This window comes from Anas acuta, chromosome 1, assembly GCF_963932015.1.
Source record: "Anas acuta chromosome 1, bAnaAcu1.1, whole genome shotgun sequence".
Classification (NCBI taxonomy): domain Eukaryota; kingdom Metazoa; phylum Chordata; class Aves; order Anseriformes; family Anatidae; genus Anas; species Anas acuta.
Window position 1 is genome coordinate 54855025 of NC_088979.1, and position 19533 is coordinate 54874557.

The 19533-nt window shown below is 41.5% G+C and overlaps 1 protein-coding gene across 1 annotated transcript in view; it reads left to right on the plus strand.

Moving 5' to 3' along the window:
* The window catches only part of UBAC2 (UBA domain containing 2), an 87249-nt gene that overhangs the window by 47873 nt on the left and 19843 nt on the right, over positions 1 to 19533 (plus strand). Inside the window, exons 5-6 of the mRNA XM_068677604.1 lie at positions 7789 to 7912; positions 9745 to 9792. Coding sequence (XP_068533705.1) covers positions 7789 to 7912; positions 9745 to 9792 — 172 coding nt within the window. The remainder of the gene's footprint in view (positions 1 to 7788; positions 7913 to 9744; positions 9793 to 19533) is intronic.

Here is a 19533-nt window from a genome sequence, read left to right on the forward strand (position 1 = left end):
CATCAGAGAATAAAATCTCTTTAAATGAAGCAATGAGACTTTACTTTTCAAAGGGAAATTACAGAGGGAACTTGCTTCATCTGTACATACTGCAATGTGGTTCCCTGTCCAGCAGCAAAAATATGTGGTCAAAATGAGAAATTTCTAGATACAAAGGCAGTTGTAGTCTGGGCTCAGGGGCTGACATTAATATCACAACTTCATATTAAAGGAAATGATCATTTCAGAATAGCTGTAGCGTTATGAAAATAATACCAAAATGCTTTTCCTGCTCTGATCTGATAAAATACTACTTTTCTTTGACTAATATACACTACTAGGTTGTACCCTTGGAGCTACACTTGTACACCAGCCACCCATCCAGCCCAGCCTCACAGGATGTTAACTGCTTGATCTGAATGATACAGATTGCATTCCTCTCCACCGTTTCTCTTTCTAGCTGTTTGGTTGTCGTCTCACACTGCTGCTGTTTCTCCAACATCAGCCTGTCCCAGAACTTGAAGAGTTAAGCCCAAAAATGTGGCATGTGTCAAAAAGTGTGATTTGTTTGTGTTTACCTTTGGGATGCAGAATTCTGCTGGTTTGCTTTTGGCATTCAAGGAGCGTAACATGTAAATTAGTAAACTAATTTGTGACTTTCAGAGATGGTTACATCAAAGCAGTGCAGTTAATATTTTGACCACCACATTATGATGCCAATGATAACTTATTTTTCTATCTGCTTGCTTAGTCCCTACTCTATTTGAGCAGCTCATAAAAGGGACCGAATTTAGCCTTACAATTCTAGATGTAGAGAGCTACTATGCCAGGTAAGAAGTGACTTCTGAAATTTATGCAGGGTTTTTATGGATCGACCAGAAAATGAATCCAGACAGCCCGAGTCCCAGTTCAGTTTCTTATCTGCAAAACTGCCCTTCCTTCCAAAACTAACTCTTTTTTTTTTTTTTAAAGTCTTGGAGAGAGCCCAGGTGTCTTGAACTAATGTCTGGCTGAACCCAGCCCATTTGTGGACAAATGTTATTTTTCAAGTGACTTGAATTTGAGGAACAGCAAGTGATGACTCCTCAGTGAGTCACGGTCTTACTGTCTGCTCTCCAGAGGCCAAATAAATTGTGTTAGGTTAAACTGGAGAAATGAGATGTTGCTGGGCACCCAAGCCAGATGAACTTGTGACACTTAAAATTTTCAATATAGCTGTCCAACCATTCTTCCTCAGCAAAATACCCATCCGAACCCCTTCAGTGTATTCTCATGCCTCCACGTGCCTTCTGCCTCCCTTCAAGCTCTGTCCCAGACTTAGTCCAAGGTGAGATTCTCAGGGAGACCCTGCCTTTTAGAAAGGTGCAAGCTCCTCTTCCTTGCTGCACTCCGACTTTGGGTAATGCTTTCAGTCACAAAAGCAGAGCTACCTGGTAAGCTGTCACCATCAGTCACTTGGACCGCTTGCTGCAAATAGCTGATGCAAAGCTGCTGCTGTCAGCGGGTAAGCACAGGTACAGAGCTGGGTAACACATCTTTGACGTTATTAAAGACAGTGGTTGTTGCTGTGATGTTTTTCTTGATTAGGGTGCAGGGTTTGGTGAGCCATGGCTATACCTATCTGTTTCATCAGTATCACCCCCAAAATGGTTGGTTTGGGCCTTCACAGGAATGGCAGCGTGTTACCCACGTATTAAAGAATAGACAAGGATCGTGACTTTTTTTTTTTTTCTTTATCTTTGTGGAGCTATAAGCTATATAAGTCTTTGGTAGTCTGCAAAAATGGCTTTCACGAAGGCTGTCTATTGAGAATACCTCACTGAAGAAGCTTTATGTTGCGTATTGTAGCAGGCTGCTGGTATGGAAGTGATCACGTACCCTAGGTCAGCCAGCAGATAGCTGAACAGGACAACAGAGAACATTTCTGTGAAAGAGTAGCAGATGTTATCTTCAGCTTTGCAAAACAAAGGTTGAGAGGCGATGATGATGAACTGATCTTTGTAGAAGGAGCTGAAGAACAATGTTAGCATCTTGTTAGCGGTAAACAAATTGCAAGCAAAATTGGAAGAAAGCTTCTAGCCTGCAGAAAGGGAAGGCTCTGGGTTATCTTGCTGATGGGAAGGGAGGGAAAAGAAAGTGACACTGGTTTAAAATGGAACTGAGCAGTTTATGGAATAAATCATTAGATAGTCTTGGCATTAAAAACTAAAGCTTTTTTGTAGGAGCAGTAGATGTCTGACTTTTATCTTCACAAAGGGACTGTAAAGTGATCTGTTGGTTGGTCACATGTTTTAGTGAACCCAAAGTTGTAGTTTATCTGTTAACATGTCTGTGGAAAGGAGGAAACTTACTTTTCTCCTCAAGATGTACATTCGCCAAGAGTTGTGACTTGGTTGTCTTGTTAGTTGTTTTCATTTTATTTTTTTTTTAAATATTCATCTTTTTTACATACAGGAGTACTGGGTAACATACCCTACTGTTTCTGCTGGTGTGAAGAAGCTTCAGGCAGTGGGGCGTCCTGCTCACGTCTAGCAAAAAGGTTGGGTACAACAGATGGTTGCTTGTAGTCCTGGCCTCCATCAGTTAGAGGATCACAGCTGTCAAGGGCTGTCATATTTCAGGGAGTTACCTGCTTTTAAGGAATATTTTTTGAGGCTGCTTAACATTTTCAGAATAAAGGCTGCCACCTTACGCATCATTTGGCAGTATCTGGACAGCCTGTAGAAATGCAGAGTGCTGAATAAACGTGGTAACTTGAGTTACTGATAAAGCACACTTTTATAACTGATATTTGCAGCCCCACAAATATACGTGGTGCTGAATTTGTTGGGCTAATGTTTTTACAAGGAGCTTAAATGATGTGAAGTAGAGAAAAATAACAGCACCGCAGTTAGCAAATGTAATGAGTCATTCTGAATAAAATAACCGGGTATTTCTGCAAATTTTAATCCCACAGAACTTCCATTGACAGCAGCAGATATTTTTGCAGAAGTAACGTTTAGTTAGCTGCCCGTCTCTTCCTAAGTTTCAGAACACAAAGTTTGTTAGAGATCGTTTCTCTACCAAATTGTTGAAATCTAGCATGCTGTTCAAAACGAGACCATAGTCGTCCTAGGGCCTGCTGTTACAGCAGGCCTTTGAGGTGGACGTGGTGGCCATATAAAGTGTTCAGACTCCAGAATTTAATCTTTCGGGTTTCAGAGTTTTTTGTTTTGTTTGAAAATGTTGTTTTCTCACCACCATGACTAAAATTCACTTCCTAAACATGAGGCAGGCATAAACGGAGTTTAGTCAGCATATGTGTCTGCGTCCCTTCTTTGCACGTGAGCATCTCAAGTGTCTGGCAGGAGCCAGTCACGGCACTTGGCAGGGTATGCACCACCTTGTTCCTGATGGTCCTGTCAGCATAAGGAACAGAGGGCTGAGGCATGAAGAGAAAAGTAAGGAGAGGAGGAAAAGAAAGTGATGAAACAAAGAGGATTGAAGTAGTCCCTCAATAAAACTAGTCCTTCAATTTACAGCACATGTGAGGCGAGTCAACCTTGGCTGGTCACCAGGTGCCCACCATGCTGTTCCTTCTCTCTCTCCCCAGTTCTTCAGCAGGACAGTGGGGAAAATAAAATGGAAAATGTTGCGGATTGAGATGAGGACAGGGAGATTGCTCACCATTTACCATCACAGGTGAAACGGACTCATCTTGGGAAAGATTAAATTATTACCAATTAAAATTATTCTAGGATACTGAGAAATAAAAGCAAAACTAAAAGTACCTTCCCCTCAATCCCTTTCTTCCCACTCTCAACATCACTCCTGACTCTTCCACCTCCTTCCCCCGAGCAGCACAGGGGAACAAGGAATGGGGGCTGCGGTCAGTCCCTGACGCTTCGTCTCCGCCACTTCTTCATGGTCCCTCTCAGCCCTGGGGCTGCCCACAGGCAGCAGCTCTCCAAGCACTGCTCCCACACGGCTCCGTCCCACGGGGTCCATCCATCCCCCAGGAGCAAACTGCTCCAGCACGGGTCCCCCATGGGTGGGGGCAGCTCCCCCCAGGCCCCCTGCTCCTGCGTGGGCTCCTCTCCACGGGCTGCAGCTCCGGCCCGGGGCCTGCTCCTGCGGGGGCTCTCCATGGGCAGCAGCCTCCTCCAGGACACATCCACCTGCTCCACCGGGGGCTCCTCCACCCATGGGGGGGCTGCAGCGTGGAGATCTGCTCCATGGGGGACCCATGGGCTGCAGGGGGACAGCCTGCTCCACCAGGGGCCTCTCCACAGACCACAGGGGAACTGCTGCTGCCTGCCTGGAGCACCTCCTGCCCTCCTGTGGCGCTCACCTGGAGGGCTGCAGGGCTGCTTCTCTCATATTTTCTCACTTGTCTGACTCACAGCTACCGCAAGGTGTTTTTTAGCTTTTTAAAAATATATTATCACAGAGGTGCAACCATTGTAGGTCATTGGCTTAGCTTTCCAGAAAAAGGTCTGTTTTGGAGCTGACTAGAACTGGCTCTTTTTGACATGGGGGCAACTCTTGATCTCTTTTCACAAGAGCCATCCCTGCAACCCCTATGTTCCAAAATCTTGCCATGTAAACCAAATATATCATGAATAGATGTTTATATCTGTCCAGTCAAATGCAGGAACAGAAATCTGTCTAGTGCTTAAGAGTTTCAGGAGCAGCACTTTGGTTATTTTCAGGATAATGGAGTTGTTTAGGCTTGACAGGACCTCTGGGAGCCATTTAGTTCAAACCCATGGTCAAAGCATGTCCAACTAGAACAGGTTACAAAGAGCTGTGTCCAGTTGAGTCTTGACTATCTCTGTGGATGGAGATGATAGCTCTGGGCAACGTGATGCAGTACTGGACGATTGTTTTCCTCAGCTGGATTGTTCCAGTATATCAATGCCTTTCTTGTAGTGCCCGAAAAGTGGACACAGAGCCCAACAGTGGACACAGTGGTTCAGGTTCAGGCTCAAAAGTACTGAACTTATCTTGGTCTGGTGACTACATGCTTGCTAATACAACCAAAGGCCATCCCTGCAAAGGGGGAACTGCTGACTAAGAAGTATTCTCCAGCTTCTTTTCTGCAAATCTGTTTTCTAGCCAGGTTATACTGTTGCAGAGGGTTATTCCAACCCTGGTGGAAGACTTCACAGTTGTTTCTCTTGAACTCCATAAGGTTCTTGTCAGCCTGTTTCTCCAACCTGTCAACCTCACAACAGAAAGCAATCAGATTGACCAGAGATGGATTGTCCTTGGTAAACCAATACTGGCTTAGCAGTCACCTTGCCCTTTATAGGCCTGGAATTGGCTTCTAAGAGATTTGTTCTTTAGCTTTACGAGGGACTGAGGTGAGGCTACCTGAATTATCTTCTTGCCCTCCTTGAAGAGGGTGGTGGCATTTGCATTTTTCCAGTTATCAGGAACCCGCTGTGACCACCGTGCCATTTCAGTGATAACGAGAACAACCTAACAGCAACACTGGACATCTCTCTCTGTACCCTGTGTGATACCTGAATGGGTATTTGTCCAATACCTATTTATAGTAGATGTGAGCTTTTTCCATAAAGATAACATTTTATGTCTTTGGAGACATAAGTCTGTCTGTGGTGTCTACTAACTTAGGAACAAAATCTATTGCTACATTTCCTCAAGCTCCTCTAGGTTGTCAGGTTCTGAGCAGTGCCAGACACTGGACATAAAATTACGCGGATCCCTACCCCGATCTGGGATGGTGCCTTCTGTGTTTTCTCTTGATGTTAATGGTGAATATTAACACAGAGGGCACCTTTTAACATGCTGTAATCTCTTTGTAAAACACGCTTAAAGTCATGGGAAGTTCCTTTTTGTAATTTCCCAACCTATGATTGAGTGCACTCTTGCATGCAAAATCTCTGTGTCTGAGTCACTACTTATCACAGGAGGAATAAAACCTGAAAAGCTTGCCGCAGTTGTGGTACTCCCTCAGGTCACTTGCTATGGATAGAAAGAATCACATTCTGTAGACAGAAATCATTTATAGTAACTTTTCCAAGAGGGGAAAAGGTCAATCTCTTTTCTTTGTTTTCCTTCTCTCTTTGCTTATAAAACCGGGTTTGCATCAGCAAATATTGTTTACAGTGGAAGCAAGTCTGATGAAGAATTATTTTTGTGTGTAGCAGTCGCGTAGCTGTGCTTATCTACTCCTACAACTTCAATAATTTGGGTTTATTTTAAGAACGTGCTGTGTTATACAGGTGTTCTCTGTTTATGTAGGGGAGATCGTGTGTGAAATTGAACATTTTGCACTAGTTCCTGAGTTGTTCTCTGTGCATTTACATGCACCTGACCCTGTCTGAAGCAGATGATACTAAAAAGGTTTTCATGTCCTTCAACTAAGCAATATTTAAGCCCTCGGAGAGGGAGGTTTTCAGCATGCTGAACGTCAAATGTAACAGTCAACATGATAATGAAGCGTCGTAAGCCACTGTCCATTAAGAGTAGAAATATGTGAACTGTGTACTTAATCATCAGGTTTTCTTCATAGCTGTGGGTGTTGTATTTGGCAGTTATTCAGGAAATGAAAATTTTAATATTCAGACCACTGTTTCACGTAGCATTACCTCTATCAGTAGCTGCTCTAGAAGGGAGAGGTATTTCTGAGTGAGCGCTTCGAGTTAGTTAGGTCCTGGTTTATGCTGTGTGCAGAAATCGCATTGCGAATGATAAGATCCCTTTCCCATAAAGGCCCGCGGAAACCGTAAGTCTTGAAACTTTCGATAAGCTGGTAAGTGGTGTAAAATTATCCTTTGGAACATCCCATGTCTGTCAGAAGAAGAAGTGAGGAGCCAGCTGGGGCGGGTGCGCGCTTCGCAGACATCCTCACCCCAGCCGTGGGCCGAAGCTTGGTGGCTGGGTGCTACCTGCGGCCGTGGCCCCTGCCACGCACTGGCAAGATGCACCAGGTGCAGAAATTATCATTTAGGCATTGCCAGGGTTGCTCAAGTGGCAGGGGAGCTGGAGGAACTCGACTTGATGTGTTTTTTTTCTTCAGGAGCGGCTGAGTAGTTAGGCAGAGCAGTTCACCAGCAAATCTGTGCCAACAGCGCTTTGGGCTGGAGAGGGGTCGGAGTACAGCAGAGGGCTAAGCTCTGTGGTGATAATGGCTTACGTACAGATGTGCCAGCCCCCTCACTGGAATCTGAAAGCATCTTCCTATCCTGTCTGTCTGAAGTGGCCTTTTTCCCCCATCTCCACCCTAGGGAGTGTTTTCTTCGAGAATCACTCCCAAGCCATGCCTTTGGAAGTTGGTTCTACTGGGGTCTCTCCTGGTGAAAAAAGGTTAAATACTACAGTCTCATCCTGTCACACCTTAAACCTGGGTGAATAGTAGGAGCGTAGCTTCGTAAGTGAAGTTATTTCCATGACCTTTGGGGAGATGGATAATCTTTCTGTCTGGATAAAAGGTGTTTTGTTCTGGTGCGGAAGAGTTCTTTTTGTGGGCTGTATTTTATAGAAACTGTTGGCTGTTAGAGTAAATACGTTGGAAATAAGATACTTTCTGATAAGATACACTTGGAAATAAGATACTTTCTGTCACCTGTTTCTTCTTAGCAAGGATATTCACCAGGTGTAGTTGAATATTTGCTAGTGAATCTATTAAATCTATTATCCTGAATGCCAGAAGTCATCAAATTTGATTTGCTAGGAAGACCTTTTTTTTTGCAAGGCAATATTATGTTTTGACTACATAGACAGGATTAATAACCTTTTATTGTTATATACTGATATTACTAGTATCATTCTTATTAACCATCTGTATCTTTCTTTTTGCAGCTTGGGTCCCGTGTTTGCTCTGTTTGTCCCGTTTTATTGCTCCATTCCAAGAGTGCAGGTGACACAAGTACTAGGACACTTTTCTATCACAAACAAGACATTGGTCTATATACTGGGTTTACAGGTATGGTATGTACTTGCTTGTTCATCTTTTAGTGATTTAATACTGTAGCAGTTAGTATTTTTGCATGATTTTGTTGCTTCTGCATGTCTGATTCCACGTATGTTTAGCTAGTGACTTCCCCATGAACTAAAATATTGAAAAATGTGTTTCTAGTATGCCTTTCTACATGATGAAGAGTTGAGCATGTTATCTTTTCTTCCATTGTCTTCTTTCTTGAATGTCATGCATAGGACAATATAAAATAAAAACACTGTAAATTTGGGGGGTGCTTAAAAAAATGAGCCAGGACCTGTTGCAAATACATATGTAGCTTTTACCTTTCTAATTTGCTTGTATTCTTGTTTTTGTTTCTTTTCCACTTGTCTGTTAGAGCTCTGACAAAGCTATAGAATGCAGTATTTTTCTGTGGTAAGACTGTCAGTAAATAACCAAGGATTTGGCTGAATTGCACTTTTATATAAATCTGTTAATTTCTATCAATGTGACAGGTTACTTAAAATAATGTGATGTAGAGCACAGCACTCTCAAGTAGTGTTATGTTAACTGTGAATGGAAAAACAGAGGTAACTGGTACAGAAACAGTTTTCTTTTTTTAAGAAAAAACACGACAGCCTAGAAATGACAGGAGACGTGTGAGCTTATGAGAAATTGTACTCATTTTTATATATTCCAGAGACTCAAATATAGCTCTAAAACTAGCAGTGGAAAGCACCCTCATTATGCGATGTGGTACAGAGTATTTTAGAATGAGTGGTCAGTTTCAGAACAGTGGCTCCTGCTCCTCTTGAACATTTCATTCATTCGTGTCGCTGTTCAGCATTTGGATTCCTTCGATTTCTGCTCCAGCACCCTTTTTTCCTGATCCTTCAGCAACCCTATTTCCTCTCCCCCTAAATCATCAATACCAATTATTGTTCTAGTCCTAGTGAAACCGATGATTACTGTCTGAGCTCTTTTCCTTCATGTCCCTTGCCTCTTGCTTTCATACGTGCAAGATCAGATACAGATCGCTGCTGTTAATAATCACTGCGTCTCACGGGGTCTTTCCCTCCTGCGTGCAGAACAGGCGCTGCCGTCACACAGAGGCTGAGGGTAATTCATTTGCCTTTCCCTCATTTGTAAACTCTACCCTTATCTCAAGTCAGTCTTTCCATAGTCAGAGCCTAGAGTGAAGGTGTTTTTATCATTCAGGCTGCATCCCACAGAGCTATTTTAGTAACCCATATCAGCCTAATTTTTAGCCCATTTTCCCAGCTAATAATAACCTTCTCCAGGTGATGAGTCACGTACTAGAAGAGATGGGAAACCCTGTTGGTGTATCTAGATTTCTTAAAACAAAATCACTCCAACTGGTTTCTTTGATTTCATGTCTGCAAATATGCCACTCGCTGAGAATTTCATTTCTTTCATTTCAATGCTCATGCTTAGTCTCTCTGTGGCTACATGTCTAAGAGCTTCACTTGCACTGCCCCACTTGGAACTCTTCTCCTGCTGCTGCTGAGTCATTTCCTTTGCTTCTGTCTGTCTTTCAGACTTGTTTTTCTGTGGAGCCTATAACTGACATCCTGTTATACTTAGTATGCTATATGAAAATAAAATGTATTGTTCTGTAGAAGAAGCAAAATTGTTGGATCCCCGTGTTTTTTTTTTCCCACTTCTTATACTTCTGGAATGTATATTTGTTCATTTAAACTGAATTTTCACAGAAATAAATTTGTGACTTTTTCTGTTGTCACGATAAGTATATAGCCTATACAATGTTGCTACATATGAACTCAGACAACAACAGCCGTGTAAAATTGAAATTTTAAATTGCTGCTCTTACCTTCCAGCTCTTAACCTCTGGTTCCTACATCTGGATTTTAGCCTTAAGTGGATTGGTAAGTCTTCCTGTTTTAAAATTTGTGTTGCTTAAAACACTTTGTTACGTATACAATCAGTGCAGCATCTCTGGACTCGAAGAGCTGAAATTACTGAGTAATGTTTTTCATTGTAACAGCAAGTAGAAAGTTTTTGTCTTTTAACTTCCAAAGGTGTAAAGCCCTAACTGGCTGGTGGTACACTGACGTACAGAAAAATGAGCTGGGTAATATTTACTGGTTCCCAAAGTTATATGACCCCTAAAATTAAATTTACTGCCATGGATATAGCTTTGACGCTACAGCTATAAATGAAGCTATTGTGGAAATTGTAAAAATACCAACCGCAATACCGTTTGCTTTTATTATATACTCTATTTACCCAGTTGTTCATCCTTTTTTAGCAAGCCTCAAGCGTTTATTCCAGAACGCAGCTTCTAACTTTTTGCTGAGGATTTCATGTTTTGCTGTTCTCCTAGGACACGTGTAGGATAGCTGTTTCACACTGTGATAGGGACAGCAAAGTTGTGAAATCACTTTCTTCGTATCATTTAGATAACGTCAGTGTGGTCTGTTTTCTTTCTTGCTGACGCTGTTCTCAGTGCTAGGGTATGTAGTGCTAAAAAGGATTGTACTACCTCTCCCAGATTGTTAGATACTGATAAACTGCTTTAAAAATTTTTGCAGACTTAGAAATTAAGAGCTCTGTGATTTATTGGCTCAAAATACTGTCTGCTTTTCAAACAGTGAAAGTGCCACTTCTTCCAAACTACCTTTTTATATTGAGGCAATCTCATGAAAAACTTAAACTCTGTCCTTGCTGTTAGAACCTGCTAATCTGAATTTAGGCAAACTTGGAGTGAAATGCCTGTGGATACATTACATATTGCTGCTATAATTCAGTGCGTTGGTCTCTTACCATTTCCACTGGATGTTCCAAATATACCGTGAGCTGGCAGGAAAAATAACACTAGTGACAGAGCAGTAAACAGTGAAGTCTGCTCAGCAGTTTGGTCTTACCATAAATATAGATGAAAACAGACTATTTAACAAACCAGGATTTCTTTCCTGGAGACCATCCCAAGCCTCTGAACCTAACTAAGGATCTGTGACTTCCTCCAAACGCTCTAGCCTTCCTGTTACTCTTCTGGCTCTTTTAATAGCCCTTCCTTTTGAACAGGTGTTCATCAGGGAGGGAAGGAAAGGAAAGGAAATGAAAGGAAAAGGAAAGGAAAGGCATTTTAACCCCCCCCTTTTCCTGGTGGTAGGAACTGTATGTTTACTTGGTTATGCAGTCTTTGAAAAAAATGTTCTAGTATTATTTTTCATGTCAGTTCTTATTTTAATTCCCTTTTAATGTACAGTTTTATTCAGGTGTATAATGCAGCTTCCTTCTTCTTCTTCATAAATGATTGTTTTTTAATTGCAGGTTGACAGTCTGTTTTGCATAGGTATAAGTCCATGGGAATAAACTGAGCTTTCCGTGTGTCACAGGAAAGCTTAAAAAAGATATTTAATGTTTCACATTGCTTCAGTCAGGATGAATTAAGTCATCCTCAGGCTTTTTTCCGTCTCTCTTTTTTTTTTTATTCCTGCAATGAACAGATATCTGCATTCTGCCATTCTTGTAATGCATGCTACAATTTGCAAAATAGTTCATAGATTCATAGAATCGTTTTGGTTGGAAAAGACATTCAAGATCATCAAGTCCAACATGAATTTCAGCCATTTTTGCACAGCGTATCTATCATGCTTCTGTGAATAGGCAGTCTCATTTTCTCCTCTGTTAGAAATGACAGTTTGGTGTCTTTTGAGAAAACGGAAAAAGGAGTAAAGTTTCACAGTACATTAAATAGTCTGAAGAAAATTACGAAAAATTATAGGGCCACCTCTTAACACTCCAGGTGTAGATACTTGATAACGTATGTATGTGTACAATTACAGAACTGCATGGGTTGCCAAGTCAATGTTAAGTCATTCCGACAAACTACATACTTTGTTAATTGTTACTGCTGTTTTCATTGTCTAACGTCCTATATCTTCGTTGAATCAAATTTTCATGCATTTGTAGCACACGTTTAGCAAATACATGAGTACCACGTTGGCTAGGTGTGATGCGTATCACTAGTTCAATGTCTATTGTAGGCTTCACTGTATTTTTAGATTTAGAGATCACTTAGCCACTCATATGACTGTACGCAATGCTGTTCTGCAATTCAGCTTTTGCTGCACTTCTGCTTATCTGGAGTATTAAAATGGACGGCACAATTTCTGTATTGTTTTCAGTTTCCCACTTTCTCTTCAGGATGTCCCCATTGTAGGTCTATTGAAATCATCACATGGCGTGTGTTAACACACAATGAACACTCTTAGACTAAATGAGACCTGGCTTTTCAGTTACAGGACGAGGCACTTGAGAGGAATTTCTGTATTCATCCTTGTTAATGCTTTTAGACTTCTGCGTAAATCTCAGGGTATAAAGGAACTCCATGAGTTCATGTTTTTGGTGGTTTTGAGGGATTCATCACGTACAAAAACGTTTCTGTATGCGTTTGTGTTTGCACATATGTATGACTGTATGGGTAGGCACTGATGTAATGTGTCTGGAGACAGGGAATTTTAAACATCATGTGTTCTCTTACCAGAATACAAAAGCTGTGGTGTGTCTGTCTGCCATAAGATCTATCTTTGTAGGTCACCAACTTTGACTCCCTCTTTTATCCTTTAAAAAAAAAAAGCTCTTGGGTTCTTATCTTAGACTTCTCATTGAAATACTCTTGCAGGAGTGAACTTCGAGGGGCATGTCAAGGCTCATTCAATTATAACCTACAGTATTTCTGCTTCAAGAAGGAAATTCAGGCTGCTACCATCTTATGAGATATGACCACTGGAGCACGTAGTTCCATACAGCCATCCACATAACATTGTCACCGTACAGATCACGTGCCAAGGTTTCAGCTAACTGTGTTGGTAGGGCTGTATTTTGTAGGGAAAAATAGCTTCCAGGCCAGTTCTGTAATTGTACTGTTATTGCCTCTTTCTTCTTACCTATAAAATAAACAAATTTGTTTATTTGTTTGTAAGGTGATGTGCACTGCATAAAGTTCAAAATGTGGAATACCCCCTCGGTCTTCAGGGAGCTGCTTTGAATTTATGTAGAGTTCAGCTCAAAGCTTCGGAAATTTAACTAGTGTTAACCTTACAAATTCTGAAGTTTCTAAAAAAAAATCTTTGCAGATTTTACTAAGCCAGATAGAACAGCCTTCTGAATTGTTTCTGTACCACACTCTCATTTACTTTTCTCAGGCTGTATGAAAAGCTTTTTCATACTTTAGATATCAGAAAACTGTAGAGAATTAATATTTCAGATATTGTTGAATGTTTAGTTTTAACTTTAGTTCTGATTATTGGATGTTTTAGGTGTTAGTTTAAAATTGGCTAAGCTGGTTTTACATAGACTACAGATATCTGTTGTTAAATGCTAGGGAGTGCACTTGGGATCGTTCTCAATTCTGGTTGTTACAAACTTTATTCATCCTTTCTGTTTGTTAGTCGTTCAGCTTGGGTGTTTTTCTATAGTGAATTCCTGTCAATGATAGATTGGCCTTTGTAGGATAAGACGTGATTGGACTGGGCAAACTTTTAAGCTGGACTTTGATTTTTTTAGTCCTTGCCTTAAAAGTAATATTATGCAATTAATATCTGACCAGACCTAAGAATCATTGATTTTCTTCCTCCTCCTCTTTCTCTTCCACATTTTCAAGTGGTTTTGAACAAGCCTCACTGAACTGTTTGTTGTTTAAAAAAATGTTTAGAAGGGATTTCAGGAAGTTTTCTATTGCCCCTCAGTGTAGTATTCGCACTTAAAATACCATCCTTTCTACGTACTTAAAACTGGTGTTATATATAAACCAAATTTCTTGAACAGCACCTTTGAACAGTCTGATGATGTAGTGAGAAGTTACCTCCAAAATTTGTATCTTGCCATATAACCTTCTACACCCTCCAGTCAAGTATTTCACATATAGTCTCACATAGATCTGTAATCGGTGTGACAGTATGTCAGAGTATGGTCTTCCTTGAATTCCTTATAACTGTGTAATTATAAATGGTGATTAAGATAAACCTGCCTCAACGGTCTTGGGAATCTGGAGAGGTCCCACTCGACTGGAAGCTGGCAAAAATTTGTACCAGTTTTCAAGAAGGGTAAGAAAGAAGATCCTGGTAATTCCAGGCCTGTCAGTCTCACTGCAGTGCCTGGTAAAGTCATGGAGAAGATTATTGTGGGAGTTTGTGAAAAACACTTTAAAGACAACACAGTTGTTGGTCATAGCTGACGTGGGTTCATGAGGGGAAAGTCATAGAGTCATTTAGGTTGGAAAAGGCCCTAAGATCCTCAAGGCCAACCTTCAACCTAGCAGTGCCAAGTCTATGTCTAGACCATGTCTCCAAGCACCACATCTACACGTCTTTTGAATACATCCAAGGATATTGACTCAGCTACTTCCCTGGGCATCCTGTTCCAAGTCCTTTTTAAGGAACTTGATTTCCTTTTATGACAAGGTTACTCATCTAGTTGACCAAGGAAGGCAGTTTATACAGTGTTTTTGGATTTCAGCAAAGCTTTTGACACCGTTTCTCACAGTATCCTTCTGGACGATGTCCAGCATAGAGCTAGGCAAATACATAATGTGACGGGTGAAAAATGTGAGCCTGAACAAACAGACACAAAGGATTATAGTAAATGGGGTTACATCGGGGTGGCAGCCACATACTAGTGGGATTCTGTAGGCTCCATTTTAGGGCCAGTTCTCTTTAATGCTTTCATAAATGATCAGGATGCAGGAATCTATAAACTAAGTTTGCAGACAACACTAAATTAAGAGGAGCTGTTGAGTCCCCAAAGGGTAGAGAGGCCTTGCAGAGAGGTCTTGAGAAATCGGAGAGCTGGGCACCACCAACTGAATGGAGTGAACAAGAGCAAGTGCCAGATGCCACACCTGGAATGGGGCAGCCCTGGGAATATGTACAGACTGCAGGACGAGAGGCCAGAGAGCATGTTATCTAATAACATGGCTTGCAGTAGTGCTTTGGTAACAAAAAAGAGTCAATCTAATAGTATTGAGCTTGGATAATTGTAAAAATATGAAAGCCATGCACTAATAGTCGGCTGAATATGAGCCAGCAGTGTGCTCAGGTGGCCAAGAAGGCCAACGGCATCCTGGCTTGTATCAGAAACACTGTGACCAGCAGGGCTAGGGAGGTGATCGTCCCCCTGTACTCGGCTCTGGTGAGGCCACACCTCGAGTACTGTGTTCAGTTTTGGGCCCCTCGCTACAAGAAGGACATCGAGGTGCTTGAGCAGGTCCAGAGAAGGGCGACGAAGCTGGTGAGGGGCCTGGAGAACAAGTCCTGCGAGGAGCGGCTGAAGGAGCTGGGCTTGTTCAGCCTGGAGAAGAGGAGGCTCAGGGGCGACCTTATTGCTCTTTACAGGTACCTTAAAGGAGGCTGTAGAGAGGTGGGGGTTGGCCTGTTCTCCCATGTGCCTGGTGACAGGACGAGGGGGAATGGGCTTCAGTTGCACCAGGGGAGTTTTAGGTTGGATGTTAGGAAGAACTTCTTTACCGAAAGAGTTGTTAGACATTGGAACAGGCTGCCCAGGGAAGTGGTGGAGTCACCATCCCTGGAAGTCTTTAAAAGATGTTTAAATGTAGAGCTTAGGGATATGGTTTAGTGGGGACTGTTAGCGTTAGGTCAGAGGTTGGACTCGATGATCTTGAGGTCTCTTCCAACCTAGAAAATTCTGTGTGTAATTGTTTTTATGCTATTGATTTATATTCAAACAATATTTGAATTTGAGTTCAGGGTAGATAAAAGTTAAATATTTATCATAAATGAAATCACGGCTTTAATTCATTCTTCTAAGTTTTGAATTATGAAAGGCTACGGTGAGGGCAAAGCATATTAGAAGTATGAAATGTGAAGCAATGTTAAGAAATAGCTAAATGGTCCGTTACTGTTTTGAATATTTATATCATGTAAATTTAAGACAGGTACAAATATCCATATCTAAGCTCGGAGATGTGCTGAATCCCACACAAAACTAACATGAGGTGTCTGCATGTGAGCAGTGGTCAGTCAATGTTCAGCTGGGTGACTGTAGGTGGCTGGCCTTGAGATGCATGTCTCCACAATCTGTTCACTGTATTGACTTAGCTCCTTTGTCATGGGAGCTTAGACACCTTGCTCGTGTCTGGACAGCTGCATTTAAAGACCTGGCTGAAAACATTTACTCCTGTGTCGGTTTAAGCATCTGAGAAGAAAAATAATTGATTAATCTGGCATACAGGGGATCTTATTGTGGAAGTGCGGTCATATTTGTTTGTGGAAGAGGGGGATGCAGATATTTCCAGTTCTGGAAGAAAGGAGAAAATAGCGAGAAAGGAGAGGAGAAGGTAATGATATCTCATAAGATGCTGTGCCTTTTATACCTGTGACTTCTGAGATCCTGTAGAAACATGTGTTTTAGCTTTTGATTTGTATTTATCTTCGAAGTTTTCAATTTCTCTCTCAGATCTGCAGAAAAGTTAGTGTGTCCAAAATCTGGCCTGCTTTGTCAGTTTTGCCAGCTGGTTCAGTAAGAGGCATATTGCTTCTACCAACCTTTCTTAGCCTCTCCATTTACGTCATTATGACTACAGCGCTGCAGTTAGCTTACGATGAGATGTGTCCTAGAAGCATCTACTGGTTCACTGATCAGAGAGGGAATCTGTGAGAGTAATTCAGCTGTGTGTACCTTGAAGACTTCTGCCGTAGAATGAGTCACATCTCAGCAATGCCTAGTGCTCTTTGTTGACTATGAAACCAACTTTAAACTACTAGCTCATATGTAGGCTTTTAAACTGTAGATGCCTACACGGAGGAAGAGAAATCCGATTGTGATCTTGTAGGTAAGGAGGTTTGGTTAACGCTATGATGACTATTGCCTGTAGAACTCTACCAGTGACCCAATGGAACCTACCCATAGGTCACAAATGCAAGCTCAGGATAGATACACTGTGCTGAAATGCCAGTACATCTACGCCTGCACACACACAAAGAATGACTGAGGTCTCATCACGATGATTGAGATCTCATCACTTGGTCAGTGAAGATAGTGTTGATGGACAATGAGGAAAAAAAAAATCGAGGTCTTTAGGAAATATATAAGCCCCGAGTCAACTGGGAAGGAAATGTGATTCTGTGAAAAAGAGTACATTATTAGAGCTTTTTTTCTGTCAAGCTATCACAAAGGGTTGTTTATACTCTTAATGACTACTTCCCCAAAGAAAGCTCAAACAAAATAATCCACCATGTTACAGTTATATTGCAGGTTATAACTGCAAGCTGAAAATACACATGCAGTGGTTTTATTGCTGGGCAGTTTTCACATGCTCTGTCTTGGTTTGATAAATGATGTGTTTCTCTGACCAAGGTAAATACAGAATCTCCACACAAACTTTAACTCCTTGTTTTAGTCTAGTTGGATAGAATTAGGAACATCCTAAGGATAAAATAGGTGTAAAAATGTCACTTCACCATGAGAATACTGTTATTTGCCCTTTTTTTGTTGTTACCTGAAAAAAAAATACTGAATACATATAATGAATTTATTTAAATTTCTCAGACCAAAGTAATTTAGCATTTGTTGACATTAGGTTCTGTCAAGCTCTCGCCATTAGGCAAAATAATTTTCAACTTTTGACATCGGTCTGCCTGCTGTTTCTTTGATTTTCTTTTTTAGTGTTAATCAAATAAAAGATGTAAAATATCTCAGTGAGTAGTGGAGCATGTGTCTCTTTGTCATGTAAAATATTGGAGAGCTTCTGTATCTGGTCTACCTAACAAAAAGGAGAAACCACGGCTACTTCCTTTTTCTTCAAAGTGTACAACTTTGGAGTGACATGAGGGAAGGGGAGGGGAAGTTGGCTTTTCTGACAGGGGTGGGAAGAGGTTAGGAAATTTTGTGTGAAGGACCAGTAGTAAGCCATGATGTTAAGAAACAAAAAATGTAAGCACTCTTTTTTTTTTTTCTGCAGCACACCAGACATATTCCAACTTGTCCATTTCCTCTGCTTAGATTTTGCTTGATATATGGTGGATGAGATTGTAGGTTATGATGGTAGGACTACCAGAAAACAATTTAGATGCGTTTCATGTTGCCAGCCAAAAATTATCCATTTTAACAATGTGAAATTAACTGCGGTATCTTTCCTTGGTGAGTTTTTAGAGCCTAAAACACTCTGAATCTCACCTATTTGTGGGAAGTAGCCCTTTCACCTCATTTACAGCATTCAATTTAGTATATCATGAGGTCTTCTTATCTTCACTGAATAAACAAAGTTGGCTTATCTAGGCCTTAAACACTAGAAGCTCACTACATCCGTGACCAAAAAAATGGCGTAAAAAGTGTACTTCGTCAAAACTTTTTTTTTTTTTAAGTGACACATAACAAGTTCTGCATGTGAACCAGCTAAAGAGGAAGTTCTTTGGAAATATTTGACATTAAGATGGGTATATGACACTAAACCAGACTGAATCATAAGACCTCTTTTAACTATAAGAGTCTCCTCTTTAGGTTTATTGGAAATATGCAAATAGACAGCTCTTCCTCACTAGATGAAGCTTCTTGAAAATCTGTTAACACCGAGCACAGAGTTTGAAGTTTCTCATACTGCTGCCTGATACCTTTACAACTGGAATAGTGAGTCCAGGAAGAGAGGAAGGGAGTGACATTGAAATCACAGCAAGTCCGAAGGTAATGTGGTAGATTTTGACAGCGTTCACGTAGTGCTTCTCACAGCTGAGCCCGTCCTTCTGTTTATACTTACCAAGAACTGCAGTCTCACGTGATTGCTCTGCAGAAGTATTGGCCCGCAGTACGTTTCTTGGCAGCTATTTGTAGCAGATACGCAGATAAGCAGATTAGCCTCGTTCCTCCACCAGGTGCTTTTTATCTCAGATTTTACCCTGAACACTATATTGTCGGACTTGTTGACTTTCTAAGTTCACGTTTGGGTTACACAACGAGTTTCGAAGTTCAAGGAGGGGCCAAGAGGTTAGCGTGCTGCTGGGGAGCAGCAAAGGGCGAGAGGACAGCCCTCTGCAGCAGGTGCATGGGCTGGAGATCAGCCACACTGCTCCCGTGAGCTCAGTAAAGCTGGGAAAGGATGCGTGCGTGGCTTGCAGGCTTAATGCTGCAGTTTGGCCTTTCTCCATTTTAGAGGTGCCCCAAAACTTCAGCCCTTTAAAGCCTTTTCTTCTGATTAAATGCTCTCGGATGACTCTGCTTAGAGAAATACAAGAAGGCTTTTACTGGTACCACTGCTGGCTGCTGTTTGCAGTACATTTCCCTTTCTGAGACAAACAAGTCCCGAAATACTGGCACTGCTGCTGCTATCCTATTTGCTGTTTTGAGTTTGATACGAGAATAATTCTCTTTGTGGTTAACGTGTTCAGACACGTGTCAAGATTTGTCATACCTTCAGGGAGATACAGATTTTCCTATCACCACTTGCTTTGTTTTGTTCTTGACTTGCTGAACTCTTTGAAGATTTGCTGTGCCCTGAAAACATCAGGCCTTAGCTAAGGGCTGGAGGTGATAAGAGTGGGCAGAGATCAGTAGCTGGGAGGGACATCTGGCAGAGGTGGGGGAATGCTGGTGTGACGTTGGACAAAGTATTTTGCGTGGCAGCTCTCTTTCTCTGAGATGAAATTATACAC